The 13,344-nt window shown below is 43.9% G+C and overlaps 2 protein-coding genes across 3 annotated transcripts in view; both read right to left on the bottom strand.

The window, feature by feature from the left end:
- Positions 1-262: 262 nt before the first annotated feature.
- Positions 263-11,436, bottom strand: MTERF2 (mitochondrial transcription termination factor 2). The gene is made up of 2 exons (XM_003771099.4): positions 11,005-11,436; positions 263-2,096 (listed from the first exon to the last, which is right to left on the bottom strand). Exon 2 carries the CDS (start codon positions 2,068-2,070, stop codon positions 880-882), a length of 1,191 nt encoding a protein of 396 aa, XP_003771147.1. The 5' UTR covers positions 2,071-2,096; positions 11,005-11,436; the 3' UTR covers positions 263-879.
- The window catches only part of CRY1 (cryptochrome circadian regulator 1), a 68,577-nt gene continuing 57,130 nt past the window's right edge, over positions 1,898-13,344 (bottom strand). The window contains exon 12 of one of the 2 annotated variants that reach the window (XM_031938548.1): positions 1,898-2,096. In XM_031938548.1, the coding sequence (XP_031794408.1) occupies positions 2,089-2,096 (8 nt within the window). In that variant the 3' untranslated portion in view covers positions 1,898-2,088. The remainder of the gene's footprint in view (positions 2,097-13,344) is intronic. The other variant, XM_031938546.1, reaches the window with a different exon arrangement.

Below are 13,344 nucleotides of genomic sequence, written 5' to 3'. Positions count from 1 at the left end.
TTCTGATTCTGCCATATCAGCAGGGCTAGAAAAGGGAGAAAAAATAATTTTACCCACATTTCCTGGTATGCAAATCATATAAAATACATGGGTAGCTTCTTGTTGCTTTGCATAATAGACTTATCAAATTTCAATTTTGGAAGTGGAATGATTTAAATCTGAGTGCTTCTATTTTAAGGACACATGTGATATGACCTCTTTTAAAAGGAAATGTGCTTCCTAAAAATAGTTGTATACAGTTGGGAGTTTTTGGTATATTGGGTTTCTTTAAAGTGGGTCATATTTACAATGTAATTTAATTTACAAGTATTAGTTGGGATTTTCATGTAAAGTGCAATCAAAACATCATTGAATTTAAAAGCAAGACATTCAGGCTAAAAAAAGACAGCTTCTATAATTACATGCAATTTTAAACAATCATATCAGATTACCAACATTTTACATTAATTTCTTCACTGATCGTATTTATGTGGTTCAGTAACAGAGATATACTTGAAATCAATGGGAGATCTTTGTCAAGTTGCTCTGAAAGGATTTGCTTATAATTTAATTAGTTGCTATCCAAAGTAAACAATAAAAAACTAACATGCTACTGGATGAATGATATTAACTTTTATTGAGACATGGCTCAAAAGGTTTTCTATACACATTTACATTTCATGATTACATGTCATCACAAAAATATGATTTATCACAACGTCCAGAATATGTAACAAATGATAATGGCTGACAGCCTTAGTGATGGCTCACGACTCAGATGCTCCATATCAGGACCACAAAATGTGTGCTGGGAGGATAGTGTTCCCAGCCCACTACATTGTTGGCCATGTTTAATTACTCTTCCATACGGTTGTACAGAGGCACCCTAATTACCTTATGTTAATCTTCAACATTTAAGGGTGCTACAGGATTAAATATTGGTCTTTCTTTCTTTGCTTGTATTTTACCAAAGTTGAACTCAAACTCTTTTTTGGTTCCATTTAGATTTTCTAGATTTCCATTCCTTATGCTATATCCCAAAGCATTTAGTTTTCTAATTCTAAACTGTACAATTTGTGGTGTTAACTCAAGTACCATTGGTGTCTCTCTTATTTGAGATAAAGAAACCCCTTCTTTCAAGAGACCCTGAATTCGCTCTTCTAGAACTGGGACAGTATAGTACAAAAGGGCAGGGCATTTTAAAATCAGTTCCTTCAGGTCCTGATCTGTGCATTTAAAAGTGTTTTTAGTGAAAAAGATGCTTTCTTGTACACTAGTAGGGGAAAGCTGAAAAAGAAATCCTTTGAGTTTGGACAGAAGTTGGAGAACTTCCAAGTCTGTGAAGCCTTGCTTCTGGAGAAATTCCAGTGTTTCCTTTACTGGAGTAGAAGAATTTAATAGAATAAACGGGTCTTGACTCAACAATTTTAGCAGCCAAACTCTCATGTTGGCTTGGGAGCCCCCTAAATTCAAGTAACTTTCCTGTAGCATTTTGATCGTTTGTTTATTCTTCTCTACAGAATTACAAAAAATATTGGGTGCGGTTGTCAAGAACCTACTAATGATCACATTCTTGAGTCCCAATTCTTGAAAAAAATTAATATTAAGCTTCTGATTCTCCTGGTCTTTAACAATAAAAAAAGATTCTGGAAATTGTTCTATTAATGCCACTAACTCTTTTTTATTTCGGCAGACAGACTGCCACAGGTCTATCTGAGCATTGACTGCTGCTGGACTACAAAGGATAGCCTCTGGACAGCGTTCCAAGATGCTGGCTATTGCAGTTTCATTAGTGCCGATTTTCTGTAAGATGTTGGCAATTTCTTCTACAAAAGTTTCCTCCTTGAAAAGCACCCATCCCTTTACCCTTCGGATTTTCCTGATGTCAACTGATAACCTGCAGAGGTTTCCCACGGTCACGTTATTCTCATGTTTGGGCTGTTGTTTGTCAGTTGTAGAGGTGAAGTACTTTAAGAAAGGTTCATATTTGGATGCTTCGATCTTTTTATAAGAGAACAGAGGGCATGGCTGGGATCTCATCAGTAACATCCTAAACATGTCTGGAATCCCATGGCCAATGCCTCTCACCATTGCGGAGCTGGCAGTGTATTAAATATCTGAAAGAAAGCAAAAGTAGAGTTAGTGGGGCTTCTAGGCAGGATTAGTTTAACTTTAAACTAAGCCAACTGAAATTGTGTCATTTTCCAAAGATCCAGGTTAATCTAATTGTCCACTATTTAGCAATTCACGTTTCAGCACTGCTTCCAGCATAAAAAGCCATTTCCTCAAAACAGCCCTAAGAGGTAGAGTCTGTGGACATTATCCTCTCTGATGGAGCCCTCCGGGGAAGTTGGGAGACCTTGGCCAAATTCATCTTGAGAAAACCAGATGGGAACCCTGGCCAGTTGTGGCCTGATACAGTACAGCTCCATAAAAGCTTCACTTTTAGAAGATGTGCATGTCACTTGATAAAGTAGTACCTTATTTGCACAGATATCAAATTATAATCAACCCAAATGAAGTCTCACAAAAGCAGATACTTTTAAAAGTCATTAACATGGGGCAGCTAGGTGGTGCAGTGGATGGAGCACCAGCTCTGAAGTCAGGCCTCGGACACTTAACACTTCCTAGCTGTGTGACTCTGGGCAAGTCACTTAACTCCAATTGCCTCAGCAGGAAAAAAAAAAAAGTCATTAAGATAAACGAAAATAAAATGTACATGAATCCTGATTTAACAAGTCAGTGGGAGATTTTAGGAACATTTTTACCATTCCTTAGCCAGTATTACAAAACAGCATAAATTTTCAATTAAATTAGTTCCAGAAAATGTCCATTAAGACCTTGCATTTCTAATTTTTTAAATTGAAGGCTGGTCAAAATGAGAATGTTGAATCAGCAGAATTATACAGGAAGGGAATGTTTCCTTTTTAATAGATAAATTTTCTTATTAATTATGCCAATTCTCATTTTAGAAGTAGAATTGTCACTTTGTAAACAAGACCTGCAAGGGTCAACCTTTAAGAAGTTGTGTTTCTTCCAAGGCACTTGACTTTAAATTAGAGAAAGTTGCCACCAGGTTATCAATGGTTCCCTGGCTAACAATCTGGAATGCACGGCCTTCCTGCTGGTGTAGCTAACTAACGGAAAGGTAGGCTGCTGGGCCTCTCCGTGCAGCTGTGCTTCTAAGCATAATCACTGATTAAAACAGCACAGTATGTACATTAAAGCATACAGTAGAATTTTAAGATCAAGTTAAAAGAGGCAGTCTTTTAATAGTGCAAAGATTACTAGACCAAGAGGTGAAGGACTGGCGTTTAAGAACCAGACTTTTGGTGTAACTGGTCACTAAGATGAGGAGGCTGTTAGAGCCTTAAGATAGTCACAGGAAACATATAGAACTTAATGGTTAGCAATCACTGGTTTTCTGCCTCTTTAGATTCCATCAGCTTGCTTGTACATGATGTACAAGAAATGACATAATGTCATTTCCACTTTGTGCCTGTTTCCTCATGTGTAACATGGGTCTAACACCCTTCCTACTTCTGGCTGATTTAGAGGTTTCTTTCCACAACTGTGGTTAAGGTGACAATCAAATACTCAGCTCCATCTCCTCCCCATCTTGTCTTGTTTTCAATCTCTGACTTGCCTCGTGCATTTTCATATTAGACCACAGCAGACTGCTAGATTTTACCCTTTTCCCTCTCCCTTTGTACCTGCTTTCTTGCTCTTTCCTTCATAGGTAGAAACAGAGAGAGGCTCTATGTGGTAAAATCTCTATTACATTGTTTTTCTTTGCTATTTCTACCAGCTTCCTCTTACCATCAGGATTTGGCCATTTGGTGTTGCTAGAATGTGCTGGCAATCTGGTTTCTGATTAATTCTATTTTATTTTTCCATATCAAATTCTCTCCCTTCATGAGTCCTCCTCCACCCAACGAAGAAGGCATGATATACAATATCATCTGTTATACAAATGAAGTCATGCAAAACATTTCTGCATCACTCATGTTGTGAAAAAAAGATCTAACATCTGCACTGAGTCCATTATTTTTGTATCTCTGGAGGTGGACAACATTCCTTTTTCTTTTTTTATAATAGCTTTTTCTTTTTCAAGATATATGCAAAGATAGTTTTCGACATCCACCCTTGTAAAACCTTGTGTTCCAAATTTTTCTCTCTCCCTCCCTGTTACCCGAGAAAGTAAGTATTCCAATATAGGTTAAACATGTGCGATTCTTCTAAATATATTTCCATTTTATCATGCTGCACAAGAAAAATCACATCAAAAGAGAAAAAAAGACAACAAGCAAAACCCCAAAGAGGTGAAAATAATATGTTGTGATACATATTCAATCTCCTCTCTGGTTGAGATGGCTCTCTCCATCACAAATCTATTAGAACTGTCCTGAATCATCTCATTGTTGAAAAGAGCCACATCCATCAGAATTGATCATCATATAATCTGCTGCTGCAACTCATTCCCTTAGTTCCCTTGGTTCAACACATTTCATTTGGTATCAGTTCATGAAAGTCTCTCCAAGCCCCTCTGAAATCATCCTGTTGATCACTTCTTAACAGAACAATAATATTCCGTAACATTTATATACCATAGCTTATTCAGCCATTCTCCAACTGATGGGCATCCACTCAGTTTCCAGTTTCTTACCACTATACCAAAAAGGGCTACCACAGACATTTTTGCCCATGTGGGTCCTTTTCCCCCTTTTTATGCTCTCTTTGGGATACAGACCCAGTGAAGACACTGCTGGATCACAGGGTATGCACATTTTGATAGCCTTTTGGACAAAATTCCAAATTGCTCTCCAGAATGGTTGGATCTTTCAGAACTCCACCAGCACTATCCTACTTTTCCCACATTCCCTCCAACATATAACAGCATCTTTTCCTATTAGCCAATCTTGAGGTATGAAATGGTACCTCAGAGTAGTCTTAATTTGCATTTCTTTGATCAATAGTGATTTAGAGCATTTTTTCATATGACTAGAAATGGCTTTCATTTCTTTATCTGAAAATTGTTCATATCCTTTGACCATTTATCAATTGAAGAATGGTTTATATTCTTCTGAGTCAATTCTCTATGAATTTTAGAAATGAGGCCTTTATCAGAAATCCTGGATGTAAAACTTTTCACCCAGTTTTCTGCTTCCCTTCTAATCTTGGCTACATTGTTTTTGTTTATACAAAAACTTTTTAATATAATCAAAATTAGTGGACAGCATTTGGAATGACTTAGATCATCCTTACAATATTACCAGGTACAACACTCTTGATTCTGCTCACTCCACTTTGTATCAGTTCATCTAAGTCTTTCCTCAAACCATCCCTTTTGTCCTCTTACAGCACACTATTCTATCAATCACATTCATAAGAGTACAACTTACCCAGTCATTCCCCAACTGATGGGCATGCTATTTCCATTTTTCTGCAACCAAAGAAAGAGCTGCTACAAATACTTTTTTTCATAAAGGTTCTTTTTTCTTTGATCTCTTTGGGATACAGACCTGACACAGAAATGTTTTGCGTGACTTCATTTGTATAACAGATGATACTGTATTTCATGCCTTCGTAATGGATGGAGGAGAGTGAAGGGAGAGAATTTGATATGAAAAAATAAAATAGAATTAATCAGAAACCAGAATGCCAGCACATTCTAGCAATATCAAATGGTTAAAATTTGTTGGTAAGAGGAAACTTTCTAGAAATAGCAAAGAAAACTACACTCTAGTAGTGATATAGCTGAGTTTTATAGTTTATTGCTCTTTGGACATAGTTCCTAATTGCTTTCCAGAATGGTTGAATTAGTTCACAACTCCACCAACAATGTATTAGTGTCCCAGTTCCTTTAAAGTTTACATTTTGCTTTTTTTTTTTTTTTTTTTTTTTTTTGCCAAATTTACTTCCACTTCTGTATTTTTGTTTCTTTCTCCTTAATTTTATAATACTTGCACACTGTTGTCGTGGCACCTAGCTGCATTTTTTTCCTCATTATACCTTTTGTGATGATTATGAATCTATTGGTTTACCTGTCTGGGAACTTGTTTGTACTTCAGTTTTCTCCCTGGATTTTTGGTCTCTCTCTTTTCTCTTATGTTCCCAGTTATTCGTCTTGTCCTTCCCCGTCTTAATGTCGGGGGAAGAAGGAATAAGGGAGTGTTGGAGCCCTGCCCTGGTCCCCATGCAGGAGGTAAACAGATACCAGCTGATTTTCTAGTTTCCCTTCTCCGGTGCGGAAGCTCATTCCCCTTGGGACAGTCTATCCTGTGTTCTACATCTCCTTCCCTCTGGCTAGCCCCAGCTGTTCTTTCCATCAAGGCTGGGCAGAATTTAAGCCTGCTGCCTTTTGTGAGGGAAAACAAACATTCCTCTGCATGACATGACAAGTAGTGACGAGGCAGAGACCCCCAAAGTCAGGCTCTGGATATTCGTGCTAGACCTGTGCCTGGTTGGGGCAGGGAGCTTGGGAGGGCTCTCCAAAAGCTAGACTTGTCCAGCATCCCTCTGTCAATAGAGATCCAGAGAGGGGAGATTAAATTCTTTTTCTTTTTTTAATTAAAGTTTTCTATTTTCAAAACATGCATGGATAATTTTCAACCTTTACCCTTTGCAAAACCTTGTGTTTCCCAGTTTTTTCCCTTCTTTTTCCCCACCCCCTCCCTTGGATGGCAAGTAAATCCAATATATGTTAAACATGCACAGTTCTATATGTGTTTCCACAAATGTTATGCTGCACAAGAAAAAGGAGATTAAATTCTTTCAATGCAGCCAATTAATTTTCCTCCTCCTTATCCCACATGGGGTCTGAAATAGCTTTTATAGAATCCCTTTGCCTTATTTGGTTTAGAAACTAGAAGAGGAGCTTCCTCTAGGGAACTAAAAAGGCCTCAGTTTGACCCTCTTTAACAAAGGGCCTGTGATGTGCAAGCATTGGAGCATAAAGATGAATGAATGAATTGGCATTTATTATAGGACTTTATATTTTGTAAAGTATGTTTCCTAGTTTGAGAAAAGGCTGCAAGACAGGCTGTAACTTACTCTGCTCCCCATTTTAGGGGGATGGAAGCTGGGATTCAGCTAGCGTCGGAAGCAAAGGCTGGCCCTTGTTCTCCTGACAATATCCATTAGACCACCCTGCCTCTGGAAAATGACAAATGTCCTGACTCTTAGAATATAAAGGGGGCAGGGCTCACGTACAAATAGAATGTCATCTAAAATGTGAAGGCAGAGCCTTTGGCTTCCTCTCCTGTCTCCCCCAGAAGAGGGCAGAGACTAAATTGTCACCTGCAGGGAAGGGGCTGAGGAAATGAGCCCGGAAAGGAGTGATGATACCTGGGGTATAGATGGCCCGAGCAATAGTGCTGAGGCTTCGGCTAGGGACGGAAGGGCTCAGGGAGTACTAGGGGCGGAACGAGGAGGTGTCTGTGATGAGCCTGGAGGACCATGAGGGCCGGCACTGGGAAGTCAGCGGAGAATAAGACCCCAACATAGTGAGATTACTATGGGATGGAGGCAGGCGGACCAAGATGGCGCAGTAGGAGTGGAGATGAGGGAAGAAGCACATGTACCCATAGTGGAGGAAAATCAGCAATTATAAGAAGGGTTGGATCCTGGCTAAACAAATCGTGGTAAGTGAAGATAATAGAATGTTACTGGACTGCAAAAACCTGGGCAACTGCCGGGTAACCATTTTGCATTATGAAAAGGATTTCTAGTCAGTCATCAATGCTGCTTCCTGAGTTCTCCACCTTGAGCAAAGCTCAAGAGGAGAGTTAGAAAGAAAGCCTGGGGTTCTTGACTGTTCTGAGAAATGAGTCTCTAAAATAAAAAAGTTATGTTCCTTCCATACAATGCAATTAAACAAGATTAGTGTTTGTAGGCTGGGAATATGAGGAAGAAAGTGATTCTGAATTAGGGTTTTAAGCACATCTACATGGAACTGAAACAGTCCTGTTTGTGGTAAGTAAAGGCACTGCAATAGGAGCGTTAATCATCACCAGAATTATTTTGTAGAACTATTCAGAACACATCCAGAACTGTCCTCAGAATAATTACCAGAATGTGTTTTTTCCTCCCTACCCTGGCTTTGATCCCTTCTTTCCACTCCTTTGTCCTAAACCCAGTCTCTTGTTCTCCTGGAGGTCCCATACCAGATGTGGTTCCCTTTGCTTCCCTCGAGTTCTCAGCATTCTTCTTAGGGAGCCCCAAGTGTCCCTATGTCTTTTATCATCTGCAAAACCAAGCCCGCCCTCTGTTCTTGATCTCTCCTGCCTCCTGCTGCTGCTCCTTCAGCCTCCCTCACCTGCACAGCTATAGCTGGCTAATAGTGGATAGTGCTCTTCTGGGTGAGGGGCTGGAAGCCAGGTTTGGGGAGAATTAAGAAGGGTGGGCAGAAAGAGAAAGGAAGCCCCCAATGTAGGCCCTCTTATCCCCACAGGGGAGCAGACACCCTGGATGGCTGAGCAGGGAAGGAGGGATGGGAGAAGTGTGAGGGTGGGGATGATAAAGGGGCAATCTGCTGGAGAGACTGGGTGCTCTGGCAAGGAGAAAGGTCACCTTTTATGTGGGGCAGGTGAGGGAGATGGAGGGAAAATAAAATAACTGAAGGATCCAGGAGGGTCAGCAGCAGCGGGAAGGGAGCCAAGAGCCCACTGCCACGAAAGCCAAAGGAGATGGCAATGCCAGGAACTGGGGGCTCAGACTGGAAGCTGGATTGTAAGGATGCAGTGAACAAGGGCCGCAAAGGGCCTCTAGTCTGTCCTGGTCACGATGTCTGTAAACCATCTGCCAGACTACCTCCGGCCCACAGTAACAAAGAGCTCACCACTTCCTAATGGAACCCCTTTGTTTTTTTTCTTAGCTTGTGACAAAAACTTGTCTTCCTCTTATTATTCATCTTCTCAAATGCAGAATTAGCTACCTAGTTCCCAAATTAGGCCAGGAGCTCAGAGATCGGTTAGCTCAGAGATCGGTTAGGTTAGGTATTCCAACTCCCTCTCCCAAAGAATCTCTCTCCCACTCCCAGCTGAATATGCTCAGAAAGTTAAATGATCTGTCTGCCCCTGCCACATGGCTACTAGGAACAAATGTGAGAGACCTGAATACAGGTCTTCCTGATCCTCAATCCATCCACTATCCATCCACTATCCATTAATCATGCCACCTATTATCCCAAATTAGGCCAGGAAACTGATTTAAACCACTAAGAAACAGAACAATTTATTTTTTTTTCTAGAAGCAAGACTTATAAAGACAGTGCCAGAAACATGCAAAGCCTGATCTTCAGTTGGTTCTCCCTTAGAAAAATCCCTAGTTGCCAGGAAAATTAAAAAAACACGTGGCAGAAAGATCCAGACTAGATTTCACACTTTGTAAATCACAGGAAGCTGCAAATGGACGTAAAGGGGACCTAAATGTAAAAGCAACAGTAAAAACAAATTAGAGAAGATAACCTTTCACAAGTACTGATAAGGGACCATCTTGCCCAAAGAAGGCATTAGAATAACCAAGAAAGTTAAAGTGGCCACTTTTGACAAAGTGATTGAAAAGCTCTTGTATGAAATCAAAGTGGTCAGAATTAGGGAGAAAGTCTAAAGTCTGCTTCCAAACAGTGGCAGTCCACTAATATAAATACATTACAGTCAAAGAGTCAAGTAATCACTGCAGAAAGGACTTATAATTACAACCCATTTTTATTTTATTCTTTGCAACCCACAGAGTGCCGTGCTTTGGTGCATACAAAACGTAAGTTCTAAAGATGGGTCTTTAGAAACAATCTATTTTATAAACTATGAAACAGGCCGGGGGGAGAAGATGTTTTACACGGGTGACATCACTCAGTAAGTAGCAGTCATTAAAATCAGCTCATTTTGCTCCAAATCTAGGGAGATGTCTTCATGTTATGCTAATAAACCCAGTAATATTTAAGGCTAAATTTAGAAAAAAACAAAAATTCTCATAATAAGCAAACACAGAATTCAGAATCCAAACAGGACTTTTAACGCCTCAAAGGAGGTGGGAAGGGAACATAGTTTTGGGAGGGCAGTCACTTGTTTCTCCCAGGCCCCACAGGGCTGTAACGAGAGCAAGAGTGGAGATCAATCGCTTCTGTTCCCAAACTGCAAAGAGACACATGTAGGTATGAAAATTGGGCGCACAAGAGATTTATGGGGTCGCTTCCCACTCCAACTTTCTGTGAACCGAGAGCAAAGGATGAAGAGCGCAAGGAGGAAGGGGATGCCTGGGAAAGCTTCCTGGCGGACCCGAAGCGGAAGGGGGCGGCACCCCGGGTCTCTCAGTGACCTTGCCATCGATGGCAATGAGGACGAACCGCCGCTGCGACGCTGCGCGCCAGACAAGCCTGATGAGAACGGAAATAAATAAAGCAATAAACAAAGAAAATTCAGAGAGATGCCACATGGTTTTGCTTTGTGGGTTTCTGAGTCGGGAGCGGCCAGAGGGGATGGATCCTGTGTGACGGCACGAGGCCGACGAAGGCCCAAGGGTTAAAGGACTGGCTCAAGGTCACTCAGGGACCTCGGGGGCAGCTGGTTCAAACTCCAGGCACAGAAACCGAGGCGCGCGGAGGTTAAACGGCGGCCCGCGGGCGTCACAGCAAGGAGCGCGGCTGCGATCGTGGCTCTGAGACTGGCAGGGATCGTGGTAAAAGGTCCCCGAGCCCCCATTTCACAGAGGAGCAAACTGAGGACCTGGGAAGTTAGATGACTTGCTCGGAGACGCGCGAGTACGGGGCAAAGCAGGATCTGAACCCAGCTCCCTGGGTTCCGGCTAATGCTCTCCCTATAGCCTCCCTTCCGGTCCTAGGGACCCCGCCCGAGGCCCCCCGAAGTTTTACAGGACGTGGCGGAGGCTCTAAAACGTGCCCCGGTCCCCTCACGCCTGACAAGGCTCGCAGGGTCCGAGGGCTCCGGCGCACGGGCCCGCCCTGGCCCACCCCGCGTGAGCCGGAGCGGGCGGCGAGAAGGGGCCGGCGCTCCCCGAGAACCTCACCTGCCCGGGACGGCAGCGGCCCAGAGACACCTCCGGCTCCGAGCTCCATCAGCGGAGACTGGCTCCTCTCTTCCGGGAAGCTCGCCCGCCTTCACGGAGGTCCCGCCTCAGCCTATCACGGCTCAACGTAGCCCGGTCCCAGCCTATCAGAGCCCAGCATCACCTCGTCTCAGCCTATCACAGCTCAGTCAGCGGCGCTTCTCTCGGCCTATCACAGCTCAGTCAGCGGCGCTTCTCTCGGCCTATCACAGCTCAGTCAGCGGCGCTTCTCTCGGCCTATCACAGCTCAGTCAGCGGCGCTTCTCTCGGCCTATCACAGCTCAGTCAGCGGCGCTTCTCTCGGCCTATCACAGCTCAGTCAGCGGCGCTTCTCTCGGCCTATCACAGCTCAGTCAGCGGCGCTTCTCTCGGCCTATCATAACCCAGACGAGCTTTTCCCGGCCTAGTACAATTTAGCATTGTGACTCTTATCACAACTCCTCCTCCTCCTCCTTAATCTAGCCTATCCACACGGCTGAATAGAACCTGGCCCAACCTCATCTCAGCCTATCATCGTTGGGCTTGTGCCCTTCGGGGCGGGAACTATAACGCGGCCTCTCTGGGCTGTTCCAAACACTTGCCCAGGCGGGGAGGGGTGCCTCGGGAAGGTGGGCGGGACCGTACCCATCCCATCCAACCAAATCACAAACTAAAGGGCGGCTCAGCTCCGCAGATGGGCCCCGGGTTCAAGTGCTGCCTCAGACACTTACCCACACCATGACCCCATCAAGTCACTCACATTTCCAGTAACTCTCCTAATGTGCTGCTTTCCGTTGGTTGTTCCAGTCAGTCAGTGAGTTAAGGGCTGGAGAAAGACAAGCATCCGCTCGGCTCCTGCTCTTTGCCCGGGAAGGGGCCCGGGCACAACGGGACGGGCCGCCCCCGCGCGGCCTGGGGCGCGTGCGGACGGAGCCCTCCTCCGCCTGCCGCGCTCTCCCAGCCTCAGAGGCCCTCCGGGAGCCGGCATCCGCAGGGGGGCAGGGCGGAGGGGGGTCCAGCGGAAAGCCCCCCGGCCCCGGGATGCATCAGTAAGGGCGCAGTCGTCTCGCAGGTGAGCCGTCTGACGGCCCCCTTCCGGGGGCTGGGCGGGCACAACGTGCCTTGGGGCTGTGCCCCCGCCTCTCTCTCCGCCCCAGAGCCAGGCGGGCCCGGAGGCCGCAGGCAGCCGAGGGCGGGCGGCGGCTCCCCGCGGGGCAGCGCGCCCGGTGGGAGGGACGCCCCCAACACCGCTCGCTTCCCGAGGCTCATGGCAGTTGTGCCATAGTTACCCGCCCGTTGCATTCTCGGGCTGTATGGGTACTATATGGGCAGGGACCCTGTCTTCCCACGGTAGGAACTTAATGCTTAAACATTTAAATAAAATCAAGCTCCAGGAAGATTTACTAGGCAGGGCCAGAGTCTGGAAGACTCAAATTCAAATCCAGCCTCAGTCACTTACTAGCTGTGTGATCCTAGACAAGTCACTTACCCTGTTTGCCTCAGTTTCACCAACTGTAAAATGGGGAGAATAATAGCACCTGCCTTTAAGGACTGCTTGAGATATATTTGCGGAAAGCACCTGATAGATACTATATAAACGTTAGCTATTATCAACTATTACAGGAATCTTTCAAATAGGCAAGACTCCCCGTCCCTAAGCGTCATTTAGTAATTTGACGGAAAGATCAGGACCAAGGAAAAGACACATTAGACAGCGAGCTCCTGTTAAATCATAACCAACCAGAACTTTTAAAACAACAAAATACTTTTTTTCTAGATTTATTTCCCATAATTTTTTAGAACTCGAGGCTGGCAAAATACAAACAGCAGAGAGCAGAAATAGGTAGCTGGTAACTGGTGATCGATAAAGATTAGTCTAGTATGGTTTGGGTGCCTCCGTGCAGATGATAGTGTTGTTAAAATTTGTTGCTCATTTAAATATATCAAAGTCTGTGTGCTCCAGAAATCTCCAACAAGAAGGCTCAACAAGGGACTTAGAATAGGTTCTGTACCTAGCAAAATGTATAATACCATACTTAAAAGAGTTGGAAAGGACTCTCAGGATCATCTGTCTCTATCCACCTATCTGTCTGTCTATATCTTTGGCTCTCTATCAGCATCTGTCTATTTATCCATCCATTGAGACAGAGAATGGGGTTGGGGAGAAAAGACAGCGGGAAAGAGGCAAAGGCAGAAGGAGATCGTGTTTATCGCTTTCCCAAATCATGAAGCTCATTGATATCCCCTTCGAAGAAGTCATCCAGAAATCACTTGAACACTTCCCTTGATAAGGAAGTTCCCACAGTAACATTCCGTTTTTGT

The sequence above is a fragment of the Sarcophilus harrisii genome, chromosome 5, assembly GCF_902635505.1.
Source record: "Sarcophilus harrisii chromosome 5, mSarHar1.11, whole genome shotgun sequence".
Lineage (NCBI taxonomy): Eukaryota > Metazoa > Chordata > Mammalia > Dasyuromorphia > Dasyuridae > Sarcophilus > Sarcophilus harrisii.
The sequence above is the reverse complement of the archived record's forward strand: the minus strand, read 5'-3'. Positions and strand labels throughout refer to the sequence as shown.

Coding starts and splice junctions, on each gene's coding strand:
- MTERF2 (XM_003771099.4), bottom strand. CDS start 2,070: ATGGTGAGAGGCATTGGCCATGGGATTCCAGACATGTTTAGGATGTTA.